A 26,813-nucleotide genomic window follows, 5' to 3' on the forward strand; every position below is an offset into this window, starting at 1 on the left:
GTCAGCATTCAGGTTGCCCTTTGCTATGTAAAGCTTGGCATCCCTTTTCTTGCTGGCAATGTGGGCACAATATTTTGCAGCAATATTTGCACATTTCCTGGCTTTTCGAATCATGAATACAGAAGCACAATATCTCACATACATAAACCAGAGGTTTTTTTTAAAAATAATTGAATTATATCTGTTTTATGCAATATTGTTGCAGTGTAAGGCTTTCAGAAATGTACTTTGTAAAAGACATATGAAAGTTACCTTCAGAAACAAATGGCTCCTTAGAAGATAATTTGCAGGCAAGAGTGTGAATTTAGCAGCAGCTTTTCTACAAACGTATGGTGCACCACAGGAGAAAGTTGGCCCCCTTCTGGCTGTTCTCTGCTCCCAAGATTGACAGCCACCACAAATACACAAGCCCCAAAACATGCTTATACATTTACACTTACAAAAATGCATTTAAACACACAGGCAGAATGTTCATGTATCTCTATTTTATTATTTCACATAAGTTGCAAAACTGAGCCAAGGAGGCAACTCTGCTCTTTCGAGCTGAAGTGGTTATCACTGTCGCTATGCTCGGCAGGAGCTCTAAGGCAGCGGGAGGGGTTGGGGCCCTTCAACAAAAGCACATTGTGGCCACGGCCTGCCTGATGCTGGCCAGGAGGACACCTCACTGCTCTGTAGCGGCAATGATGCTGTGAAGAAGGGAGTTAAGAAGGAAAGGTAGCCAGGAGCGGGAATGGCCTGAAAGAACAGAAGGCAATGGGAAAATACAAATCTATCAGAGGAAAGAGTAGAAACTGATCCACTAATGCTAATTTTTGCAAATCCAGACTTGCTTCACCTCACCTGTTTCCCTCCCATTAAGTACAGAAACCTGACCTGTGCGTTGCTGCCTTGTATCCACTGTTCAAGATAAGTCCTTTCCCCATCCTTAAAACAGATGCAGAATTCAGTCTTGTTACCCAGGCTGTGGATCTCTTGTATGTCCAAAACATGCCTGCATGTATGGGATTGGAAACTGAAATTTGCCTTTTGGCAATTCATTTGGCTTTTAGCAAGTTCTAAATGTTCACATGTGGCACGTAAACCTGGGAATGCACTGGGAGAGCTTGGGGGGTGGCCATGCTGAGCTTCCAACCATCCGTGAAGAAGACTTTAGCACACTGCACAACCCGGTTTCCTGCTGTCAAAAGCACTTGCTTCTGAGGCCTGTTTGGCTAACCAAGCCCCGCATTCATATTGCCATCTCCCGGCCTCCAACCCCTTCCCACTGTGCTCACTCAACCCAAGCACTTCTGAAAGCCTCTGAAAACCTTAACCTTAGAAACAATATGACCTCAACGCAACGTTGCATTTACCTAAGTCTGCATAACTTTGTTTGGTACAGAACCAGGGTCCTTGGTATTGGGAGGAGTAGCTAGATTACAAAGCTATAATCTTCCATTTATTTTAGCCAATCAAGTAATCTCCCTACCAACCATGGTCACTGAAACAAAAGGCGACAACTGCATTTTCCACACATAGCCTGGTAATTCAAAGGACTTTAAAGGTCTCATTTGTCTTTCTACCGCTTGGCTACAACAAAGCCTTCCCCACTCACCCACTACCTTTACTCCAAACCTGTATCTTAAATGCAAACTCATGATCCTAATCTATATTGAAGTGTTAATGGCCAGCAGTTATTTCTGTGTCAAGAACAATTGTGTGCCATGCTAATTAGTCTAAAACAAAATAGACATTTTCACCCTATGCTTCAAAGAGAGGCATGTAATCAGGCTGCGGCAGTGCATGATGGAAACCCACAGAGAGCTACAACTGCAGCTTAAGCCCTGCCTGGACCAGGCCCTATTAAGGGACAGGGTGGAGATGCACAGCATGAAAAAGGGATAGCACTCGATCCAATAGCACTGTAGCAGTTTAGCATCAAGTAGCAACCAGTAAGTAATACACTCTCACTACCTGTGTTAACTATTACACGCAGAAAGCGCCAGAATGGAAAAGCTAAAAGCAGAAAACTGTTTTATAAAAGGTCACAGAGCAAACTGGGACAGGAGTGGGAACACAGAAATGGGTTTTATCCTTTGGTTATACTAGCCTGGTTTATTTATTGTAGGTGTGTGCTACTCTTCTGAAGAAAGCTCAAAATACTTACAAAAAGCTTGCAGTGATCAGGTTCATGCTTACAGCTTCAACAATGCTGTAGCATCAAGTACTCTCAGCAAATTCACAGAGGCCAGTGGAAGTGCTGGTATGAATTGTAAAGAAACAGAGAAGATCCAAAACTGGCAGGTTTCATTTTTAAACCTCTAGAAATGCTGCATGCCTCTCAAAGTTTTTACTTTGCAATCATCCTGACTTATCCATAAAATTTGCATGTCATCTTCAGTCCATAACCATGCCATGTTTTTTCCACTGTTTCTTCCATCGTTTTCTTTCACCAGAAAAAAAAAATCTATTAAGAGTGATGGATTATAGTAAGAGTCCTCCTTGAGGAGGCACTTCCTTCATCTACTTCCTAAAGCCCATGGCACATTTTGTACACCTCTAATAGGCGCTATCAGAGGCTGGGAAGCAGTAGGTAAAGGTAAAGGTTCCCTGTATTCTTGAAGGTTCCCCTTGACATTTAGTCCAGTCGTGTTTGACTCTAGGATGCAGTGGTCATCCCTGTCTTCAAGCTGTAGAGCCAGCATTTTGACCGAAGAGTTTCTGTGGTCATGCGGCCAGAGCAACTAGATACAGAATGCCGTTAGCTTCCCACTGAGGTGGTACCTATTTATCTACTTGCATTTTTACATGCTGTTGAATTGCTAGGTTGGCAGGAGCTGGGACAAACGACGGGAGCTCACTCCGTCGTGTGGATTCAATCTTACGACTGCTGGTCTTCCGACCTTGCAGCACAGAGGCTTCTGCAGTTTAACCCGCAGCACCACCACGTCCCTTCAAAGCAATAAGTTTGCTTTTTAGCAGTTCAGAGTACATTTAAATGAAAAATAAATCCTTGCAGAGGTGAAGGTGTATATATGACACAAAAAGTACAAGTAATTAGAAAGTATGGCCACAGTTGCTTATGACTCTGTTTTTGTGACTAGGCTTTTAAGCAGCTACATTAATGCAAATGTTTTGTGCTAATGATATCAGAACATTCTTACTTTATATATCGTAAGCAATCTGAAGTTACCATGCAGACATTCCTTTTTTTAGAGTTTTTTTTTTTTTTTTACAAGAATGGATAAAGGTATGAATTAGCTTGCTTCTGTTCTTTGTAGCCAACCCACCAGGACAACCTGCAGTTTCTCTTTTTAGCTGAGGTTGCTCTAATAATCTGCATGACTGGACTTTGCTGCTTTACAAAGAGGATACTGAGAGTTTCTTGCGTGTCATTTTTGAGCCAGGACCTTTACAAGAGGAGGCCTGTGGTGGCATTTCTGAAAAAGACTTCAGTCCCCTCATTTGGAAGAGGCTGGACTTGCCAAACCAATAATTTGGTCAACCTCCCCCCCCCCCTTATTTTTTGGATGCTTCACACAGGGAAACTGACAATCCCCCTGGACAATGACAGACTCATTAGTGGGCTTTACAGATGGTTAATCTTACTATCCCATAACCATGTCATGGGGGAGGAGGCACTCCATGATCTTAGACAGGAGTCTTGAAAGTTGAATTAAGGACACAGATCTACCTTTCTACCTTTGCCACTAAATTTACTATGGGAAAGCAAGAAGAGAGATTTTGGCCATGTTCCAAGGCAAGAAGGGGAGTGTTTCCACCGTATGAATCAGAATCAGCCGCTGTTGCAACTAGCTAAAAAGAAAAGAGAAAAGGAAAAGACCAGCATTGTAGGGGATGCAACACATCCCCACCCCTGCCATGGTGGCCATTGTCAAAGGCACTAGCAGGCGAGCAGGACTACACTGAAGCTTGCATGCAGTGATGTAACAAGACCCCATGCCCCCCTCTGGCTCTCCCTCTGCTCCTCTAGCATTGACAAAGCAGGAAAGAAATGCCTCCCTCCTGCTGCGCTCCGTGTAGACACTCTGATCGCCAGTAAGTAAGGTGAGGGAGTGCTGAAGTGATCCGGTGCTCCTATCTTAGTGGCTAATGGCAAAAAAAGAGAGAAAGAAACAGGCTTCGGGCTCAGCAGTGGGATGGTGCAGAAGGATTGAGGATGATTGGGCCATCTTAGATCCGTCAGCCTGCTGTAAGGGAGGCACTTTGGGCAGCCCAGTCCAATAGGGTCGTCGCAGCAAAAGGTTCCGCCTCTGCTTTAGCCGCACATGGTGAATGTCAGCCACTGTGGAAGGAAGAGGTCAGAAGCATGAATGTGTTTGTGAGGGCCCAGAAGGCAGAGGGAAAACCAGTCTATAACCAATTCCTCACCAAAGTTCAACCAAGAAATGATTTGGTGAAGATGATCACAAGCTGCCACATTTTAGAAAGACAATTGTGGTTTAATTTCAGACTCCAACCAGAGGAGAGAGACACAGTTTTGTTTATTTCCCCCAGAAAAGATTGTACATGGTTTAGAGAACAGATTGGTGGCCATAGTACACACATTCTACTTGCACCTCCAGTAAGCAGGTTTAATGTCACCATATTGTTTATGGAGTTTGTAAACAGCTCTACACCAAAGGTTTTTCAACATTAAATTCAACAAACAATAAAATAATGAAACTGTGATTCAGGTTTATCTATCATGAATAGAGATTGGCACAAACCACTGGTTTAGCAGTTTGGCGGCGTTCGTTTCCTGGTCAAACTACTGATCAGCGGTTCGGTGCCCAGGCCCCTCCAGTGGGTGCCTTTCAGCAGCTGTGCCTGATGGAGGCAGGGCAAGCATTGCTGCAGGATGGGCACCTGCTGGACGGAGCGAGGCACCCAACTGCGGATCAGCTCTTTGGTTGGGAAACGAACTGCGCCGAACCTGCAGTTCGTGCCCATCTCTAATCATAAAACCAGATATTTACAGATTATACCATGAAATTGTTCTGTTTCATTGGCAACTACCTTCTTTTTATTTTATTTACATGCTGCCTTCCTCCCACAACTGGGACTCAAGATGGCTTACAATATAGTTTTAAAAAGAGTAGAATTAAAACACAATAAAGTTCTAAATATTAAAAGAGAATTATATTATCAAGATAATTCAAATGCTTTAAAATCTCTTAATTAAAATACCCATACTAGTTTATAAGAGGGAAATCAAGCAGTTCATGCAAAATCCTGTGGTCTGAAGCTATTAACTGCTGAACACTTGCCTAAATTAAAAGGTCTTTGCTGGCAGAAGGATAATGGATTGAGGGGGTGGGGAAGCCCAATCTCTCTAGGCAAAGAGCTCCAGAGCCTGGGAGTGGCCACAGAAAGTGGCACCTTGAAGGCAGTAATGGCTCTTAATTGCTTATTCAAGGTCAAAACATCCTCAAAAACTTTGTATTACAAGAAGGATAGCCTGCAACAATGTTCTGAATCTGTATATTCTGCCCAAGAAAACAAATTTCTCTTCCAAGTACAGTGGTGCCTCACACAACGATGTTAATTGGTTCCAAAAAAATCAACGTTGTGTGAAACATCGTTCTGTGAAACACCATTTCCCATAGGAATGCATTGAAAACCGGTTAATCCGTTCCAATTGGAACGGATTGCCATCGTTCAGTGAAAATCCCCATAGGAAACATCGTTGAGTGAAACAATGTTTCCTATATTGGAATGTATTGAAGCCGACTCAATACATTTCAATGCCTTTGCGAAGTCCTTTTTCGCTCCTGTAAAAGTGTCTTACAATGTTTGGAAGCTGTTTTAAATGATTGCAATGGTTAGTCCACCTCCTGAAACCTATGCAAACTGATTTTGGTGTTGTTCTGACACTTCGTTAATTTATGATGATTTTTTGAATTTTCTCTATTGGAAACCATTGGATGGTCTGTCTAATGGTTTCCAATGGAAAAAACAAAAAATCATCATAAATTAACGAAGTGTCAGAACAACACCAAAATCAGTTTGCATAGGTTTCAGGAGGTGGACTAACCATTGCAATCATTTAAAACAGCGTCCAAACATTGTAAGACACTTTTACAGGAGCGAAAAGGGAGATCGTTGTGTGAAAATCCCCCATAGGAAACATCGCTGTGTGAGGCAGCAGATTTAACAGAAAAAGGCATCGTTGTGTGAATTCATCGTTGTGTGAGGCACTCGTTGTGCGAGGCACCACTGTAATATGAAGACTGTGGATAAGCTGAGAAGGAACAGGAAAGTCATAGATGATGTCATGGTTGATACTACTCGAAAGGTCCAGGGGCTTCAACCCTCTGTGCCTCAACTCCAGTGGATCAATACTAACGGAGTGGAAAGCTCTACCAGAGTATTTAGCTGATTCCTGGTAATTGTGGAATAGAGCGATGGCTGGAACAGCACTGGGCTTTTTTAACACTTAGAAATCCAGCTGGGAAGTTTTGGGACTCATGCCAGTCAACCAGTGGCTTCTTTAGTTTGGGCAGGGAGCAAAGACATGGTCACCAGAACCCAGACACTGCTCATGCAATGTGTGAGAACACTGACAAAGTAACACCACCTGCACAAACTGCAGTCACTCAAGCGTAAGGACAGTGCAGGATTCTGATCATTCATGTAAAGCAAAAACTCCTTTTGACTTATTTAGGCAAAGAAACCCCACCTGTCTTTAGCTCAGCCTCTCTGAAACCAGTGCCCTCCAGATGATGGAGAACAATTCCAGCCTTCCTGAGTTGGCTGGTTCTGATGGCAATTTTCATGCAAAACACTGTAAGGTACCAAGTTAGAGAAAGACCTAAATGGGACTCACTCCTGAATAGATATGCAAAGGGCTGCACTGTAAATATCCTTTGTGTATTAAAACCTGCAAAGGGGGTTCTATGTAAGGCCGGTGGGACTGCAATGTCACATGACTCCCCAATTTCCAATATTTATGTGCTGGGCATGGAAATCTGAAGAAAGGAAGCTTATATGTAGAGATCTTCGCCTATAATGGAATCTTCTCAGACAGATCCATGTAATATTCATCTTTTCTACCAGCACTGGGAAGGAGAACTGGGAAACCATGAAGCATCAAGGCCAGTGGTCAGCCCTTTCAAGTTGTAAGTCCCCCCCCCCACCACCACCAGAGATATACTGTTCATGAAGGGGATTAAGTCTTTTCTCCTTATAAAAGTAAGCCTAAAGAATGTTCAGTTAAACCAAACAAATGCATTGACCCCATTTACTTCTTGCTGATTGGTTCTTCTGTTCGACAAAGTAAAACCAACAGCCTCTTCTAAATTTTAGAATGTAAACTCCTTCGTGGTATAGACTGACATTCACACTAGTTGCTCTGCAAAACAGGCACACACTACATGCATGTCACTTGCAATATGCTTTTGAAAATGTATTTTTCTGCATATATTAGACAGAAATCAGTAATGTGATTTGAAAAACAGGAGGAAATGTTTGCAATTATAGACATCCAGCTGTTAGGCCAAATTTAGAATTGATCTGGTGTAGCAATGTGTAATTTCATGAAGCCTATTAAGGCTGCATTTCCCCCCCTGTTATAAGTTTTTATTCATTTTCAATAGGAGTAGAGGTTGGGGTGTGGATACTGGGGAATAAGGTCATATTGTATCCCAGAGATATGAATATGAAGTGCCTGTGTCTAATGATGATGATTTCACCTGACTCTTCCTTTTTAAGACTGTTAAAGTTTGCTCATTGAAAAGTAAAAATGCATGGTCTCACCAATTTAATTTAGATACCTCAAAAAATAAAATAAAAAATAAAAATTCTGATCCACATCTCTTCGAAAACTGTGACACTGACATGAGCTGATCATTTCTCCCAATGAGACTAAGACAATGAATTCTTGACAAAAATATATTCATCTCTACTTACACTACTTCATGGAACCTTTTACTCAGGAGGAAAAAGTATCCTTGGGAAGGCTTTTCAATACAAATACACTGTAGCCCTGCCTTAACCTTCTTACCTCACCAAGGTTCATAGCAGCACTCCCACTGCCTTCAGGATCCATACTTTGGAAGAATCCTGCAAGGAAAAGGAAAAAAGATTCATTTAGCTGTCAAAAGGAATTTTATTCCAGCTTTTCCTATCAAATCTGGTCCCCAGACCAGTTTACAAATTAAAACTTGGGCAATCTAGATATCTGATAGTCTAATATCAGGCAATTTATAAATACTCTGGGGAATATGTCCCACAGACTCATCCAAAAGCATAGCAGTGACATTTCCCTAGTACTCACACTTCACCCCAGCAAGGACTATGTTTGCAAATACAATTCTACTCTGAACACTTCCTTTCTTGTTGATTTCTTCTCTGTAATGCTTATTTAATAGTGTGCAAATTCAAGCCATTCCAGATTTTCTGTATGCCACTGTGTGTATCAGAAGTGAGCAAAGTGCTGCTTGCAGACTACACGTGGCCCCAACAGAGCCCGAAACACAGCACTCTCTCCCTCTTTTCTTTCTTTTCCCCCCTAATTCAAAAGTCCATGGTGTTTACCAGAGTGCATGAACAGGATTTTACTATGTTTCTGGCTTTCACTTCTGGTTTTGCAAAGTTTGTCTCTGGGACAAGTAGGGACGACCTAGAACAGTGAGGTGTCCCCTATAAGGGATGTGGAGGCAATTCAAGTAAAATTTGGATGAGAGCACGGTCTTCCCAATGTGAGCCCATGATTCCCCCTCCCCCACTCCCTCAAGTCTAAATGCAAGATGGGTCCCCAAACCAAATACATATTCTATCTTTATTTATAATGCCACTAAATAGCAGATATTAAGAGAGGTCTATGTGACTCATACTCGTAGCAGAAGACGTTTCAAATACTGACCAATCACAGATGGAAGCTTTCTCTCCTCAGAGGAAGGTGACAATTTTAAGATAAAAGTAAACAAAAAAACTAAGGCTAAATCTAATTGTTCCAACAAGAGTAGATTCACTAAATGAATGTATCTTGTTAAATCAACATTATGTAACCCCCACTTACATTAAGTCAACACATAACAATTCAGAGGTCCCCAAATTCCGGTCTGTGGCCTGAGCCAGACCGGGCCGTGGAGACAAACCTACCCCCCGCATTCCCCCCCTGTCCGTTTGCACCTGTCCGCGCGTGCCTGCATCCGTGAGTGCTCCCCCACCCCTTTGCACATATGCATGAGTGACTACTGAGTGCTGTGTTACCTTTTGCACATGCACAAGTGAACGAACACCTACATGAGCACTGCACCCCCCTTTGCGCATGCACACGAGTGTGTGCGCACCCACACGAGAGTGCACACACTCCTTCGTGCATGCACACAAGTGCAGGGGAGTGCCTGCCTTCCCTAGCCAGTCCACGGGACTAAAAATGTTGGGGACCACGGCTTTAATTGATTTAATGGATCCACTCTACTTGGAACAACATAGTTTAGCTCATGGTACACTTAGTGTATTACCTCAGGTAATAGTCCGTCCTTCCTTGTTTATCTCGAGTAGAAATTTAGTGACCTAATTGGTTCAATTTCACCTGGTTCTCAAACATACCTATTCCTCCACCTTTACTTGTTCAAGAAAGTCATTTTGACTGTTACGTGTCAACTGCAATTACAGTGGGAGGAAATATACGCATGTGCACATCAAGCCTGATGTGGGTTCCTCTATACTGCTGAACTCATTAATCCTTCCCTCCCCCAAAAGGTTGCTGCTTTCTCAGACCCAAGGACAAATGAACTTACTGAACATCATCTCCAATTTGACTAAGCAGCAGACAAAGTTATCGAAATCCACACCTAGAGATTCATCCGCATAGCGGGCCACCACCACTTGGTGTAACTTGTTGTCCAGCTTGAACCCTAGTATGATAGAAATGGACAGAAAGGAATGTTAAGCTTATGAAAACAGAAGTCAAATAGTGCAGGACTAGAGGCTTCTGACCTAATGAGTTATGGAACAGAAGTTGGGTTAGAAACACAAAACCCAACTCAAAAACCAACCTAGTATTCTCAGAAACAGCACAACATAGATGATATGAATGGAGGGACAAAGGATCATTATATGATAACTCTTTGATGTTAATTATCTGATGAAACGGGGGCTTCAATCTACTCACAGAATGACCTCCCTCCAGCCAGGTCTTGGATGGAAATTCAGAAATATGTGACCAAAGTACTTGACTATAGTAAATTACCCAATCACTTCAGCTCATAAGGGATTCAAGAACCCTAGCAATTTGTAACACCCTTTCCCTCAGCCTCACCAGCTGTCTCCAAAGCCAGCCGCATCTCATACGCGCTCATAGTGCCCGACTTATCCAGGTCATGCTGGCGGAAGATATTCTGTCACAGAAAAAAAGAAGAAGATGCTGATGGAAGATGATGAACCTTCTGTTTTTTCTACTTTTTGCTGCCATCTCTGTGCGCCTTCCTCCCACCAAAGAGTTGTACTGAATATCTTACCAGCCAGGTTCTGATCTTGTTCCACAAAACCTGAAACTCCAAAAGCCCCAGACGAGCGCTGCCATCTTTCTGAAGGGCAAAAGGGTCAAGGAGAAAAACAAAACACAAGAAGGCCAACAATCCCAATGTCTGAGTCAAAACAAAGAACAGAAGTGGAAGAATCTTCAGCTCCTCAGAACGGCTGGAGAGTCCAAGCAAGTACCCAAAGTCAGTGGGGCAGGGGTGGCTGGCCTCCAGGCTCTACCAAATTAATCCCACACTCCCATTTTCAGACCCACTAGGCTGCTTTGTAAAATAAAACCAAATATTCTGTAGAGTTGTGCTAAAGTAAAGACTGCTTAGACTAATTCTTCAAAAAAAAAAAAGGGGGGGGATGGGGCTACTGGTTTACACCAGAAAGCTGCTATGCCCAGTTAAGTCATGTTAACAAAGCCATTTGCTCTTCATCAGTACCATTACACTTCTTGACAGAAGCACTGTAGTATCTCCAGTTAGAATAACCAAACCACTGGCTTCCGTGTTGCATTCCCTTGTACACACTGCACTACCCCAAATGAGCAAACCCTGACTTCCTTGTGCTGCTACTGTGCCTCACGGAGAACAAGAAACCAAAGCAAGAAGTAGGCGGTGTGTTTTGTTCAGTGAGCTTCACTGTCAGCTCCAACTTCTTGCACATGTAACTTTTGTGGAGCTCTTAATGCTGGTGACAACATAATCTGGTCCCCTTGCCTGCAACCTTTCCTCCATGGTCATATGTGACTGTAAAAGCAATATTACAAAAAGGGTTAAGTTAAAGCTCCAGAGACTTCTCTGAAAATTGCAAGGATTGGCAGAAAGAATTAGGAACTCAGTTTCTTCCTTCACTCAAAACACTGGCAGAAATAGCTACAGCTTAAAATATTTTTTTCTGAATAGAGCTAAAAACACTGGCAGAAATAGCTACTCAAAACACTGGCAGAAAATATTTTTTTCTGAATAGGGCTATGGCTGAGCCAAGGACCATGCATGTCTAGTACAAACTGGAACCTATAATATCCCACCTATCTCACCTTTCAACAGCTTTGCATCCAGTCTTGGGGGTGGGGAGACTTCCCACTCTATTCTGGATTATAAACTGGCATACATCAAAAGATCAGTGTGTTGTGAGGCGACGAGCCACCTCGGCCAAGATCAGGAGAGCATACCGCTTGACTCTCAAATAAAGACAGAAGCACAAGAGACAGGATAGAAAAGGAATTAAGTAAACTAGAAATAAAAGAAGAAGCTGAAGGGGGCGCAAATCAGGTGGGAAAGGAGGAGAATAAGGAGGGAAAAGGAGGGGGTAGAGGCAGAAGCATATTGGGGAAGAGAGGAGAAAGGAGAGAAAAAGGAAGAGCTAGTAGAGTTGATCGAGGAAGATCCTTGGACAGGAGAGTGGGTGGAATTCAAGGTGCCTCGTGAGGACACCGAAAGGGAATGGAGAGACAAATGTATAGAAAGCCACCATACTGGGGGGAGACTGAAGAGTGAAAGCAAAGGAAGGAATATAGGGTGTGGGTGAAGAGGGAAGAACAAAGGAGAGAAAGGCAAAGATGTACGTACAGTGAGTTCAGAGAGGTCCCGTGGGCCCAGCCCCTTCAGACCCCGACAGAGAACGATATATGGCTTGACAAAGGGGGAACAGCAAGGAGTTATGACGTCTCATCCACAAACTTGAATTGGGCTGAGAACACACCCAAGTTGAAGGGGGCCAGACCCAAATGGTCCCAAGATGTTAACAGTTATTCCCCCATGAAGAGATAGCCAGTTTTAATAATGTTAAGACTTATGATTTGTTGTTGAAGTTGGATGATGATAAAAAAGACTCTAAAAATGATGAAGCCATGTTAAACAATAAATCGATTTCATTGGAAGAATTGAGTGTGACAAATACTTCTTTAAACAAAGTAAAGAAAAAGGAGGTAGATGACAAGTGGCACGATCACATCTGTTTAGGCTACCAGGTTTAAGAATGAGCTAATCTCATCACCCACAATGTGACACTTACTGGAAATTCTCTCTCTCTTTAGTAAGAAAAATGTATGCATTTCCCCACCCACAAGCACAGAGGATACATCCATCAGGTTGACCATGTTACGGCAGGAATCCATACTGAATCCATCTGTTTTCAAATCCTTGTCTGGCAAAGGAAGAGATGAAGGGCATTATTTATGAAGCATATTTTAGTGTCCCATTTGGTTGGATGAGATGTCAGAGAAAGGCGCAGAAGCAGGACTCCCAGACACTGCAAGCCAAAGGACTGGGAAAGAAGCACTTACGCCTGGAAATGACTCTGTTCAGAATAGTTCTGAGCTCAAAGACACTGATTTCCATGTCCTGGAAGGGAGAGAAGACAATTAGCCAGTTCTGAATTGTTCAGAGATGTCACCCTTTTTCAGAAACAGATCACTTAAAAGACAATAATCCCCATCACCATCTTGGGCAGTCTGTGAATGAATGGTAAGCGATGGCACTGGACAACACTGAGGGAGGCCATACCACCAGGATTAATTTGAATTATATCTGGTTATGAAATACAAATGATTTTTTTTTCATATATAGCTCTCAGAATTCCACTGCGAGCATGGCTATGCCTACAGTGCCTGAAGAATTCTCGGAACTGTTGTTCAAAAACTTTTATTCTGTGCTACAAAATTCATTGATCTCGAAATCTCAGGCCAGTTTACAATGAATATCTTCACAATGGTGCTGGCAAAAAAGAAAGAAAAAAAAAAGACGTCTGGGAGCGTGCGCCTTGTTTAAAAGCATTCCTGGAAATCTCTGGGAGAGACATTCTCCACAACCAGTGCACACATCTCTCTACCTACTCACGTCCCCATTAGCAGCTGCTGGTTTTGATTGCTGCCTCCTCACTGTACACAACAACTAAGATGGAGCAGGGGGGAAGTTCACAATATGCTGCATCTCAACACATACCTCTCCTGCCAGCTGCCGGAACATGTTCTTGAAGTTTTCATCCACATCATCCTCAGAGATTTCTTCCTGAGGAAACCAGGAGAAGACTAAGCTATGGTCTGATTTAGTAGTTACTCTACTAACAACCTTTAAAAAGAACTCTTAAGCTTCAACTGAAGCACTTGATTTATTCATTTGTTATACAGTATTTATATTCTGTCTTTTCCTCAGGGGCTCAACATAGAATACATTTCTTTCTTCCTCCTCTTTTGATCCTCAAAAGAACCCCATGGAACAGGGGTTCATATTTATGGCCGAATGTGAACTAGAACACAAATCTGTCTCCTCCATCATTAAATCCCGTTTGGTCCTCTCCTTACACCATTTTCCCAGCTGCCCCCTCTTTCCTTCCTGAAATTCTGTTTCCTTTGCAATTTTTTATTCCACCCTATTTTAACTTTTTAAAAAAATTTTTTTTTTGAAAAGGCAAATTAGACAAGGTGGGCAAAGTGAAGATTGCAGGCTTCGCTTTAACATATCACCTCATCACCCAGGTATCAAAAGACATGGTAAAGACAAGGAAATGTGACATTTTAAAAATGCCCTTCATGGGCTAGATTCTTACCTCCTCTGGCAGATCTGCTGAGATCTCCTCATCTAGCTCCCTGGAGAAGGAAGAATACTGTTAAGTAGGTAAACTGGTTGAAAAAGGAGGTCCTGTCAGAGGTCAAGGAATTTTGTAAGGAAAGAATATTATTTTGGTTGCTTCCTTCTCAAGAAGAACCTAAGTGACATATTTGAAAGTTTATTGAATGATTCAATGTACAAAACCACAGCACTGGGCACAGTCAGGTTTCTTTCTCAAATAGCTTTTGAATTTCTTGCCCACATTTAAAGCTCCAGTGAATTCTCAAGCAGCCCACCTCCTGGGGGGGATTACTGAGACCTGAGAACATTTACAGAGCAGAAACAAAGAAATCTCTGTGGAGCAGGCCTGAGGTTTGCTTGTATTTCTTACAAAGGACTGTAACATCAGAGTATATCCCAAAGATCACAAACTTACTCTGTGTCTGATTGCTTCTCTGTGAAGACACGCAAGACGAAATCCGCTTCCTTGTTTGGCTCAAAGGTGGACGGCACAATGATGTATTCACCAGGGGGCAGGCGGATGTGGTTGCTCACCTCCCGGAGGTTAATGAAAGTCTCTGATCGTGCCCGGGACTGGTTCCTCAGAAAGAAATCCTTCTTCAGGTGAACATTTTGGCAGCCCTGGGCCTAGGACAGAAGAAGTGGAGGTGTACCATACAGCTGTGCAAATGAGTTGCAGCCTACCACCAAGGCATCAAGGAGTGGATCCCAAAGGCCCAAACATGGAGGAGCATGGCAACGCTTGGAAAACAAAATGTCTTCCTTCAACAAGATACAACTACAGGCAAGAGGGCATCCTAACAAAGGGAAAACTTTGGCAACCTTAACCCTTGAAGGAGATTTATACAAAACAAGGCAAGACTTGCACATGGTTTAGTCTGTTCTGGTTATCAGAATGTGGGTATATTTAGCAGAGAATAAAGATTCCACCCCTACCCACTCCTGCTGTCAGTTAGAATACATACAGCCTTGACTACTTTGGTTAATCCTGACTGCAGCCAAAGTGCTATGTCCACAAGAAGTGACACACATTTGCAGAGATTTCTGTGACATACAAGGTTAAGGTAAAGGTTCCCCTTGACAATTTTTGACCAGTTGTGTTCGACTCTAGGGGGCGGTGCTCATCCCCGTTTCCAAGCCATAGAGCCAGCGTTTGTCCAAAGACAATCTTCCGTGGTTACATGGCCAGTGCGACTTAGACACGGAACGCTGTTACCTTCCCACCAAGGCGGTCACTATTAATCTACTCGCATTTGCATGCTTTTGAACCACTAGGTTGGCGGGAGCTGGGACAAGCGACGGGCGCTCACTCCATCGCGTGGATTCAATCAATTCTGACATATAAGAGGAGAAATGATTTTGCAGATTTCTTCCAGAATAGTTAAGGAACATAGTAATCTTTGGCCCCATCTACTCTAGCTGGTTCTGAGGTTTCCCTCCTTGCACACAATTCAGTAATGGTCTCTGGTGGATCAGACATACCTCCTCAGGAACCTGCAGAGACAGACACATTGGGGGGGGGGGGGGGAGAGAGAGAGAGAGAGAGAGAGAGAGAGAGAGAGAGAAATGAATGAATGGTACCATCACAAATGTTCTACTCAATATACTTTGTAAAGATCATTGCCATCTTACTGTAATGTTTAAAATATATCTAGTTTTTATTTAAAAATGTTTAAGTTCTAGCTCAGCACTGTTGCTTAAGTGGGATAACAGAAAACCCGTTGGTTACCTCATAGACAGCAAAGCCAATGGTGTGCATGTCTCCTCCGGTTCGGCGGGCTTTTCGACGGTGTTTCTGCATCAAGGCCACCAAGAAGGTGCAAGCCAATTCATCATCCTCTGGGTCATCATCCTCTTCTAAGAGCTTGATTTTGAACTGCGGATTAATCCAGAATGTAGCTGCAAAAGGATTGGGGGAGAAAGTATCTAGCAATGCTGTGCTTTCAACAAAGGGTTCCACAACTGCATGACTGGAAACAAGGAACAGCCTCGTTTTCAACAACTGAGAAGGGATCCAGAGACAAACCACATTCAGGCTATAGATACAATGTACCATAGACGCCTACTGGCTCAAACAGTGAGAGTAATGCACACCATGATATGGTCTCCATTTTTAAGTTGGATATACTATACAGAATATAGGGCTCGGTTTATTAGTCCACATTAGCACAGAAAGAAGAGGAAAGGGGGAGGAAGAACTGAAAACTGGGATTACCTGGATGGTTCCTGCAGCCCCCAGCCGTACTGCCTCGGCGCCAGGTTCCCTCAAAGAGAGTGGTGTGCCATCTACTTAATTCATCCTTTGTCAGAGCATCTGGAGTTAAGTTACAGATCTCCAGTCTGGAAAATTCACGGAGGAAATCTCGAAAAGACATCCTGCAGACACAAAAGGCATGGTAGAGCCACACAAGGGAAAAGAGGAGAAACAGACAAAATGACTTGGCACCACCCAGGACCCTTACCATTGCTACTCTGCAGTCATCTTTGCAGTACATGAGAGGACAAGTATTTTAAGAAGCAACTGAGTGGCATTATATATTTCTGAATATATTGACCTAAGAGAGAATGAGCACTGTCAGCTATTTTAGAACTTACCAGAATTCACCATCTTCCATTTTCAGTTGCAATTCATCTCTCTCATCAGGATCCACTTCATTCCACTCAGAAGAGCTAAGACACCAACAGAAAAACAAGTTATGCTATGCTTTATCATACTGCGTCCTTTCCATTTTCTTCTAGGAAAATCAGTGTCAGAGGCAGCAATAGAGTGATTCAAAGAGGCACATGGGAGACCACCTGTTTTGCAGATGTGGCAGTTGGGCTCTTACAAAAGCCATTGCATGACCCACCTGTCACTCCAGGCTCCTGTCCACTCCACTTGGCCCCAGGGATTCCTTATCCGGATGAGAGATTCTTGTCGCCCTCGATAATTCACCTGTGAAAGTTGAGGCATTAGATACCCTGTACCATTGACTAAGCCTTTGAGTTGGTCTCTTCAACCCTATTAAAAGAAACTCACATTCTTAAATCCTGTGACAGAATAGGCATGCCCCTTCACCAGCTTCTTGAAGGTAACTGCTTCCATATCAAATGCACTGGTGATCTGTGGAGAAAGGATGTCTGACTTTAGTCAACAGGCTGAAACCTCCCTCTCAGCACACACTGACTCCCTACTCATGTTTCTTGAGTCTTGGAGAAGGAAAAGACAGTACTATTGGTCGCGCTATTCCTATATTAAAGTGGCTACAAAACATAACATGCCAGTAGCAGCCCATAACTTGAGACTACAAACATTCTCCCATGTGTCCTGAACCTTTCAGAAAGATGCAAAGATCACCAGTACAGTGCCATTATTAGCAAGACAGCGGTTTGGTCTCCAGATGTTCTTCCTATAAACCAATAAAAGATTGCAGGCAGCTCATCCATGCTAGCTGTAGCCTTTGACTTCTGGACTGCTTTGGATGGCCTGCCATGGGTAAGGCTGAAGAAAACTTAGCTCTTTTAGTCCTTTTTTCCCTTCTCTTCTCTACAGATGGAAGTCAAGCATTTTCACATTTGAAGGTGCCATTACATAAGAGTAATTCTGCAATTACAAGCTCAAGGGCAAACTGTTCAATGACTTTAGTGCTTGTCATGATTGTTAAAACTGTGTGAAGTAAATGTGTTGGCAATTCACAACTGAATTCTGGTTCTTAAATCATATTTGACATGTGGCCATCATTTATTTCCCTAGGCTCTTGTGAACTGCTTATCCTCCTTCAGGAAGAAGTGCAGGAAACCCATCTTATTTCAGCTCACAGATACATTTATATGAGTCCACCATGTAGGAATGATCCATCAACAAGTCCACTGGGAAATTAAAGTACATATGGAGAAGGAAAAACAATGTGGAATACGCTAGGATTGGGATACTCCTCTTGAGCAACTTGGAACCACTGCATTTCTCTTGCTTAAACTGCACATATTTTTTTAAAAAATCTCCTCACACATAAAAACCCATATGGGAAAACACTTAAGGAACACGGGAAGGCTTTGCAATGTGTCAGTAATCAAATAAGACACTGTGTGTCCAGAATGTGTATCTTGCAAATGTCCCACAACATGATTAGTCAAACATAGTATCTCACATCAACATTTGATTAGCTACTTAGTCATAACAAAGCTATATGTCTTCTTCCATTTTTCACATTGTTATTGCTGTTATGTGCTGTCAAGCTGGAACTGACTTATGGTGAACCTAATTGGGCTTTCATGGTAAGTGAGATATTTAAGGAGTGGTTTTATCAGTTCCACACCCCTAATGAGCTTCCATTGCTGAGTGCGGATTTGAACCCTGGTCTCCAGAGTCCTAGTTCTTACACACTACACAACACTAAGTATCATTTTTCACATAAAGATAACATTCTTTTCTTCTTTGAATTTTAAGAGTGCAAATAAAAAGTTAAAGCAAAATAGAGCTTAAGCAGCATTTGCTATGAGCTGAAGGTGGTTTTTCAGTACCTGTTTCCATCACAACAGGATGCCAAATAAGCATCCTTCCATAGAGTCTAATGCAGGGAAAGGAACTTGTGGCCTCATCCTTCCTTTCCCTGCCCAACCATCTCTGCGGTAGTTCTACACATGAACCCTATTAGCTGAATCCCTGGACTATTTACAGCGGATATAAAAACAGAGATTGAGCCAAAGGAGGGTAGCAATCGGCTTCCCTTCAGATGCTAAATCTGAAGGGAGGATTTAGGATAACTCTCTTTCCTTGGGCACTTACATCAATAGAACAGCCGAGAAGTGAACCCCTCTCAAGAGCCTTGCAAATGATCCTGACAATATCACGGGGTGGCTTCTTAAGGTCGAACATTTCTGACACGCCGCCTGTGAAGTCCTCAAAACCCTCTGTGGTGCTGCCCCCCGACAGGGCCTCATAAGAACCATTCAACCTGCATGCCAAACAGAACCAAGGAAGTTAGTGAGATCGCTTTAAACCCTGCCTGCTGAAAGTCCAGGTACTGTGGAGTGGAATTACAAGAAGCAGCAGGAGAAAGCAAGGCCAAAACCTGCTGGGGAAAGGGGGCTAAGGGAGTGGGCTCACTTGGCATATGCCTTTTCCAGCAGAGCACTCCAGAACTCTTGGCATTCTGCTGAATGTACAAACACCAGCTCTCCATCCTTGATTGGTAGCCGGTCATCGACCACCACATCTACCCATTCACCAAACTGCCAGATCTGGAAGATAAGAAGAAGAATGAGGAGGTACGGCTAGGCACCATTGATGAGGCTAGGTAAAGTGAGGAAAGTGTAGGTTTGACCATCCCTTGGGCAACAACCTTGTTTCTCCATTAAGGCTTTCTTTGTGGCTTGACGATTTCAATAAATCTGCGGCTCATTTAGTGGTGAGACAGGACTCAGGGTGAAGCACTTCCAGTACCCACTGGCCTCACCTGGAAATGGAAGATCCCTGCATAGTCTTCCTGGAAGCTCTGTCCATGAGGGACAACCCGATGCAGAAGTTCCTCATTGAGAGTCAGGGAGCCAATGGCAGCCAATAACCAGCAATCACCTAACAAGCAAGGAAAGAAAAATCACTCAAATCTGCGTTCTGATATCCCCGTTTCTATATCAGATGTGAATATATTCTTGAAGACAGTCATATTATTCTTTCTTATAAAAACCATCAGGATATTATTTCTTGCTTTGAGACATGCATACTGTATGATGCCCACAGATGGCTGGATAGCTCAGTGGGCTCTCCTGGTTGAAAGTCTGACTCCTCATTGAACTTCCTGGAAGAACCAGTCTATGTGATCTTGAGTAAGATACACTGTCCCAGAACACCCACTGAAGAAGACACTGTAAAACCATGTCTGAGTACTTTATACCTACAAAACCTTGAGAAGGCTTGCTTTAAGTTGGCACCAACTTGATGGAATTCAATCATATTATTATGATACCAACAGATCACTAATGATGAAGTCTCCTCTCAAGACATTGGAGGAAATAATGTATGGCCCTAAAATTATCTGTTTGGTTAAAACTTTAGAATCTGCAAGTGAAAAGGCATAGTGTTGTCCCCTCTATTTCACTATAATTACCAATGAAAAAAATCAATGCATTTCAATTTCTTGAGTGAAATCTGGGCTCTGTGTATCTGTTACAAGGAAAATAAATAAGGAGATGTTCTTGGTGCCTCTCCAACAAAAGTACAAATATCTTCTGAAACAATTACAAGAACATGTCCCACTAAACAGCATCCAATAATTGGCGTTAAGCCTACCTTTGCATTAGCACATTTATAATTCTTTCCTATTTTGTTTCTGCTTTAAAGCATGTTTCTGAAAGCCAAAACAGCTTTTAAAAATTAAAGGTTATATTTTTCCAGTTGATTTGTTCTGCCTAAAACGGGGATGTTGTCAGCTAAAATTTTGACAGGGTGCTGTTGTGGGCTGGAGAAAGTGCCTACGTACACAATTCGACCTCACAATAGATTGAAGCCCAGCTGACCCCTGAGAAAAGTATGGAGTAGGCAGGTTACTGGATACAAGCCAACTTACAGAAAAGCCCTAGATGGTCTTGTCAGTCAAAAGAACCTGTTTTGCTGCCCCAACATGTGCACGTGTGCCTAGATATCCTGGAGGAAGGAAGAGAGACAGATGTTTCTCCCAAAAGCATTCACTCGGGAAGGCTGAAGGCCCTAGCGTGTTGCTGCCCTAAGCAGCCACCTGCACTGCCATTTGGGACAGTCCTAAATGCATGAATGGTTTAGCAAGCAGGTGAAGCCATAACATCTGAAATCAGCTTGGGCAAGACAGTCAGCATGTCAAAGTTTAGCCTCAACTTCCTGACCATTCAAGACAGTTGGCATCCTTCCCCCAGAACTGTCCAGAAAGCTATCAAGCACCCCAAGTCTGACCTTTTCCTAGTACTTATTTTCCGTCTTCCTCTTCCTCACCCGAAAGGATAAACACTCATTACTCACCCAGAGCCCCTTGGCAGATATCTGTCCTTGTAGCACCTCCAACAATAAACTGAGGATCATCCACAATTTCCTACAGAGAGGATGAAAAACAAAATAAGCTGCTGGTTCTCCTTCAGCTTTTATGGTGTGATGTAGAGCAGTGGTCCCCAACCCTGGGCCTCCAGATGTTCTACAGCTCCCAGAAGCCTTCACAACCACCTCTACTGGCCAGGATTTTTGGGAGTTGAAGTCCAAGTACATCTGGAGGCCCAAGGTTGGAGACCACTGGTGTAGAGGACAGAGTGAAGAACTAGGACCAGGAGACCCGAGTTAAAATCAAGGTCTGCAATGGTTAATCTTTCCTTTTACATCCCAAATAACTTGAAAACTCTACTAGGGTCACCATAAGTCAGAAGTGACTTGATGGCACATAAAAGAGCACACGAAGAGCCTCGTGGCACAGTGGTTAAACCGCTGTACTGCACCCAAAACTGTGCTCACGACCTGGGGTTCAATCCCAAGTAGCCGGCTCAAGGTTGACCCGGCCTTTTATCCTTCCGAGACCAGTAAAATGAGTACCCAGCTCGCTGGAGGGGGGGGGCAATGTGTAGCCTGCATAATTAACTTGTAAACTTCCCACAGAGTGCTTCAAGCACTATGGGGTGGTATATAAGCAGCATGCTTTGCTTTAAAAAACAAAAACAAATGGCTGGTGCTAGAGACGTCTATAAGATTGTGTCAGCTACAGGGGCATCAAACACTAAATGCATGCCACAAAAAACCAGCTCCCCAGTCCTATGCCAAGTGAGAATATGCCCTGAAGATGGGAACATCTTCACAGCTTTCATCTATATCATATGCACCTCTGCTGTCCAAGTAACCATGGGTCATAAGATTTCCAAGGGTCTCAGAATATTGAAGCCAGTTCCTATAACTTGGGGTTTGAGACTAGTATACCCCAGAGAATGCACAATTTATGGGCTTTGAATTCCTCTCCCTGGATTTTCAGAGAAATGTTGAGAGAGTATAGGGACATGTAGGCAAGTCCTGCTCTTCTGTCTTCACGTACAAATGGACAACTGTAGGGATCTCCCCACAAGAAGTGAGTAAGTATTTAATGGTTCTTCTGGGTTTTTCGGGCTCTTTGGCTGTGTTCTGAAGTAAGTATTTATTTACGGTTGTTAACCCAATCTTACATAATAAGAGAATACAATAAAACCTTATAAAGATATAACATGTTTCCCTGAAAATAAGACCTAACCTGAAAATAAGCCCTAGTAGGATTTTTCAGGATGCTCATAATATAAGGCTTATCCCAAAAATAAGCCCCAGTTAAGTGAAACTCCACCCTCCACCATTGTGCAGCAACCAGAAGATGACATGACTGTATTTGAATAAATGTATATTGCAAGTGGGAAAAAAATCCCCTGAAAAAAAGCCCTAATGCGTTTTTTGGACCAAAAATTAATATAAGACCATATCTTATTTTCAGGGAAACATGGTATTAGTAAAAAGATACACAGTTTACATAATAAAACCAATTATAAATAAAGCACTATGTATGGTTTGCAGAACTAAAACCTACGGGAATCACACACGCGAGTGAGCATAGCAATATTATAGAATCTGGCAACACAGTTTGTGGTCTGTAACAACCTCTCCGAATGAAGAAGCTTCACATAGAATTCAATGGGCCTCCCCAGAAATTTATGAATAAGAGGATGAATAAGTTCCTTACGTAGTTCTTGACAGAAAGGGCAGCATAGAAGGACGTGGGTCACAGTTTCTACTTGGTTGCTTTTGCAAGGACATAAACACTCTGAAAAGGGGATATTTTGGAATTTCCCATCCAGAAGTTTGGAAGGGAACATATTCAGTCTAGCTAAGGTAAAAGCTCGTATTATCTTTGTGGACATTAGGCTAGAAAAATATGAAGACATTGTAAAAGCACTGTCTGTAACTACACAGTTAGTACCCATCGGGCTCACATGATCCTGAAATTCTATATCCCAAATCCTACATTTGACTGCCACTTTGGCGTTGCTGTAGCCCATCGCTATAAGAGCATTGGGAGAGAAGCCAATTTGTCGTTTCTCCACAAGAAGAGAAGGCCCAGCATGGCTCAAAAGTTTACACCACACTGGGGAACTTTATGCATATATATTGATACATATATACAGTTCCTTCTTACATACGGCTGGTGGTAGAATTATGGTTGCAAGTGAGGCATATTCTTCCAAAATCCCTCTATGAAAAAAATTGCAAGTTACTGTCACATAGCATTGTTGTGTGGAACATACCATGCAAGGAAGGTCTCATTTCATCTTCTCACGCCCTGCATGCAAAGTATGAGGAGAGACTGGGGCAATAGCCAAGGGTGAACTGGAAAGGATTGGTGAGGACACAGAGTAGATTGGGGAGTAGGAGAAGAAAGGGATATATTTGTACTTGTGTGGTGGCCAAATAGAGTTCATGAGCTGTGACTGGATAGAGTGTGTGCCCTCATACATATATGTGAGGGGGTGGGAAGATCTTGTATTTATAACTGTGTGGTAGGCAGAGGAAGAAGGGGGAAGACAGAGATTGTAGCTATATAAGCAGCTGGGAGCGAACTAACGTGGGCCACTTTGGAACAATCGGGCTTGATTAGAGTGATCTAATTAAGATTAATGGTTCACACAAAAATCACGCCTGCCAATATCCTGAAATGGCTTAATAGGCAAAGCCACTTCAGGATATTGGCAAACGAATCCCTTCCTCTGCTCCTTGGCAGAGGGACAGGAGAAGTGAAAAAAGTGTTTTTACTGTATAATGGACTATTGCTGATGTACTGTATCAGTTACTTTAAAAGAAAAAGAAAGCTTTTATTTGCCTTCTCTTAAAAGGCTGGTCAAGAAACCACTTGCAGTTGAATACATAGTGCTGGTCTCAACTGCAGGCAGTTTCTCAACCAATCCTTTAAGAGAAGGCAAAGAAAAGATGTTTTAGTTTTTTTAAATAACTGTTCCAGTGCATCAGTGATAGTCCATTATAGTTTTTTTTAAATCATTTCTGATACACTGTCAAGGGGTAAATATCCTGTGGCTCATTTATTAAGCTAATATTCCAAATTGTTTTACCATCATCATCATCATCATTGGGAAATTTGGTCATGCTTGCTTTGGATTGGTTCTAACAATCATATGCACTGGAACTGGCCCAAACCAAAGCCATCCTATCCACCCCAAAAAGGTGACGGGGCTCTGAAAGGTACAGAGATAGGACCACTCTGGGGCTCAGGTGGTTCGACCCAACAAAGACATTGCCTGGTCACTGTCTTTCAGAGCGCACCAGCCTGTTCCTGTGGCTGACTAAACAGCAGGCTAAACACCTGTGGAGTCAGCCTCAGAGTTTGCACAGGCTGCTCCTGAAAGATAAACAGGACTGTGAGATCAGACCCCTTCCATGCCTTAAGTTAAGGAGCCAAGTAAGACACTTGCCTTCTGGTTTTGTAGCTGCCGATCCTCAGCACAAGGGCAGCTGCTTTATGAAGGGGGAGCCCTCATTTTGCAATGTCACCCATCCTGAAAGTGTTCAGTACTCCAAATGGGCTCAGTGACCAAACAAGTTGGTGACCTCCAGCTAACCTGGGGTGTGACCTTGAGTCCATATACCATTGCAACACATGCTTTGGCTGTTTAGCTGCCAGCAGGCAGTTACATCAGTGGTCCCCAACCTTGGACCTCCAGATGTTCTTGGACTTCAACTCCCAAAAATCCTGGCCAGCAGAGGTGGTGGTGAAGGCTTCTGGGAGTTGTAGTCCAAGAACATCTGGAGGCCCAAGGTTGGGGACCACTGAGTTACACCACTGAAAAGCATCTGATTTGGATTCCTGCACTGAGCAGGGGGTTGGACTCGATGACCTTATAGGCCGCTTCCAACTTCATTATTTTACGATTCTAAAAATCATAGAATCATGATTTATTTATTTTTTAAAAAATATTCTAGCACATAAACTCTGTCTCTGTGGGAAAAGAACACACCTAAACAGAAGCCAGCAAAAGATGGATGCAGTTTACTTCTTAAGGCTAAACTGCAAATGAGTGTATAATGAGACTGATGGAGGAGGCTTAGGAAAGAAGGCAGTCCAGGCAAACAATGGTCTTTTTAGCACTGGCTCCTCATTTACTGAGCCCAGGGAAGTTTGACTGGTAACAACTGCATTAGGTTTTTGATGCCACATGAAGACATTTGAATTTGACTAAGCATTTGATGAGCATGGAATGTGTACTTCTTGACCGTATAGGCTTTATATTCTTTGTTGAATTTTTAGGCGTTTAATTTAACTTAATTCAGTTCAATTTAAATTGTAGTTTTATACTGATTAGCTTGTTTGTATTACACTTGAATAAGTTTCTTAATATAATAATCATAATCATGTGCTGCCAATTCAATTCTGACTTATGGCAAAGAACAGCTTTAAAGTCTTTCACATATAAATGAATAAATAAAATAAAATCCAACATTCACAGTTATTTATTTATTTATTTGATTTATACCCCGCCTATCTGGTCCAAGTAGTTTATCAGAACTAACTATAATTCTACAACAGTACACAAGCTTCTGAACTCTGCAGAAATATTCATCAGGATTGGTGGTAAAAAATGAGAAAGTTGTTATGGATTAACATGTCTACTTGCACTTTTGTTAATATATAAATAGGCATGTATTAGGCATTAAATTACTATACAGTAATGAGAAGAGAAGCCTCACTGGAAAAGACTATAATGCTTGAAAAAGTGGAGAGCAACGGGAAAAAAGGAAGACCGAGCATGAGATAGATTGACTCAGTAAAGGTAGTTCAAACATGCCAGGATTTCACTGCACTTCATAAACCTACCTAGTCTAAACCAGTAGTTCTTAACCTTTGTTACTCGGATGTTTTTGAACTGCAACTCCCAGAAACCCCAGCCAGCACAGTTGGTGGTGAAGGCTTCTGGGAGTTGCAGTCCAAAACTCCTGAGTAACCCAAGGTTAAGAACCAGTGGTCTAAACTACGCCAAATTTGCCAAGTAGAGATGTAATGGGCAGTTCTAGTAAATTTCTCAGTGTGGCATCCAACCTCCTCCAGGTGTGTATCCAAGAAAAGAGGGAAATAGATATGCAGGAGCCAAAGGCTCACAGAATCTCATTTATATAGCACTCAAGGATGACTTCAGAGAGGTGGGCATCTCCAGGATGCACTCCCCCCTTGACATTTTTAGTCCAGTTGTGTCCGACTCTAGGGGGCGGTGCTCATCCCGTTTTCAAGCCGTAGAGTCAGCGCTTGTCCGAGGACAGTTTCTGTTGCCACGTGGCCAGTGTGACCAGGGAACACTGTTTTACCTTCCCACCAAGGTGGTACCTATTTGTTTTTTAATATTCACTGAACTGGGGTGTGCTTATCTCATTTTTTTTCTTGCCACATCCGGTTGTGCATTGGGATGCACTGCTTCCCATCAATGACAAAATCTCAAATGGAAACCATAAAAGTGTTGCTTCACACTCTGAACCTGGAAGGTAAATGCATACTATGACTTAAGTAAAACGCACAGATGTTACTGTGAAATATCTAGGATGCACAAGCTGCTCAGAATGCTATGAACTGTTGATGTAATGAATATACAAGCAAAGAAATAGGCTGGTCTTTCTATTCTCTACTTTGTGAGAAAGACAATTTTCTACGTACACAGATGCATTTGAAACTTGACTGCATCTCTTAATTTATGGGAGTACAAATAAGAGGTTCAAATGGAAAAGAGGGAATAATTAGAAGATGGAAAGAGGCCATAAAAGTAATTAATATAACCTTG

At 42.6% G+C, this 26,813-nt stretch overlaps 1 protein-coding gene across 3 annotated transcripts in view; it reads right to left on the bottom strand.

Annotated features, from left to right (window-relative positions):
* Positions 1-470: 470 nt before the first annotated feature.
* CAPN11 (calpain 11) overlaps positions 471-26,813 on the bottom strand; it is a 44,172-nt gene continuing 17,829 nt past the window's right edge. For all 3 annotated transcript variants that reach the window (XM_072991858.2, XM_020785098.3, XM_020785100.3), the window contains exons 3-22: positions 21,004-21,073; positions 19,469-19,587; positions 19,120-19,253; positions 18,799-18,967; positions 17,053-17,136; positions 16,883-16,968; positions 16,629-16,703; positions 16,249-16,409; positions 15,763-15,932; positions 15,516-15,527; positions 14,449-14,660; positions 14,011-14,050; positions 13,407-13,472; positions 12,749-12,806; positions 12,545-12,609; positions 10,452-10,520; positions 10,253-10,331; positions 9,732-9,848; positions 7,988-8,046; positions 471-4,288 (exon numbers count right to left, since the gene is read on the bottom strand). In XM_072991858.2, the coding sequence (XP_072847959.2) occupies positions 4,262-4,288; positions 7,988-8,046; positions 9,732-9,848; positions 10,253-10,331; positions 10,452-10,520; positions 12,545-12,609; positions 12,749-12,806; positions 13,407-13,472; positions 14,011-14,050; positions 14,449-14,660; positions 15,516-15,527; positions 15,763-15,932; positions 16,249-16,409; positions 16,629-16,703; positions 16,883-16,968; positions 17,053-17,136; positions 18,799-18,967; positions 19,120-19,253; positions 19,469-19,587; positions 21,004-21,073 (1,872 nt within the window). In that variant the 3' untranslated portion in view covers positions 471-4,261. The remainder of the gene's footprint in view (positions 4,289-7,987; positions 8,047-9,731; positions 9,849-10,252; positions 10,332-10,451; positions 10,521-12,544; positions 12,610-12,748; positions 12,807-13,406; positions 13,473-14,010; positions 14,051-14,448; positions 14,661-15,515; positions 15,528-15,762; positions 15,933-16,248; positions 16,410-16,628; positions 16,704-16,882; positions 16,969-17,052; positions 17,137-18,798; positions 18,968-19,119; positions 19,254-19,468; positions 19,588-21,003; positions 21,074-26,813) is intronic.

Source organism: Pogona vitticeps, chromosome 1 (genome assembly GCF_051106095.1).
Source record: "Pogona vitticeps strain Pit_001003342236 chromosome 1, PviZW2.1, whole genome shotgun sequence".
Lineage (NCBI taxonomy): Eukaryota > Metazoa > Chordata > Lepidosauria > Squamata > Agamidae > Pogona > Pogona vitticeps.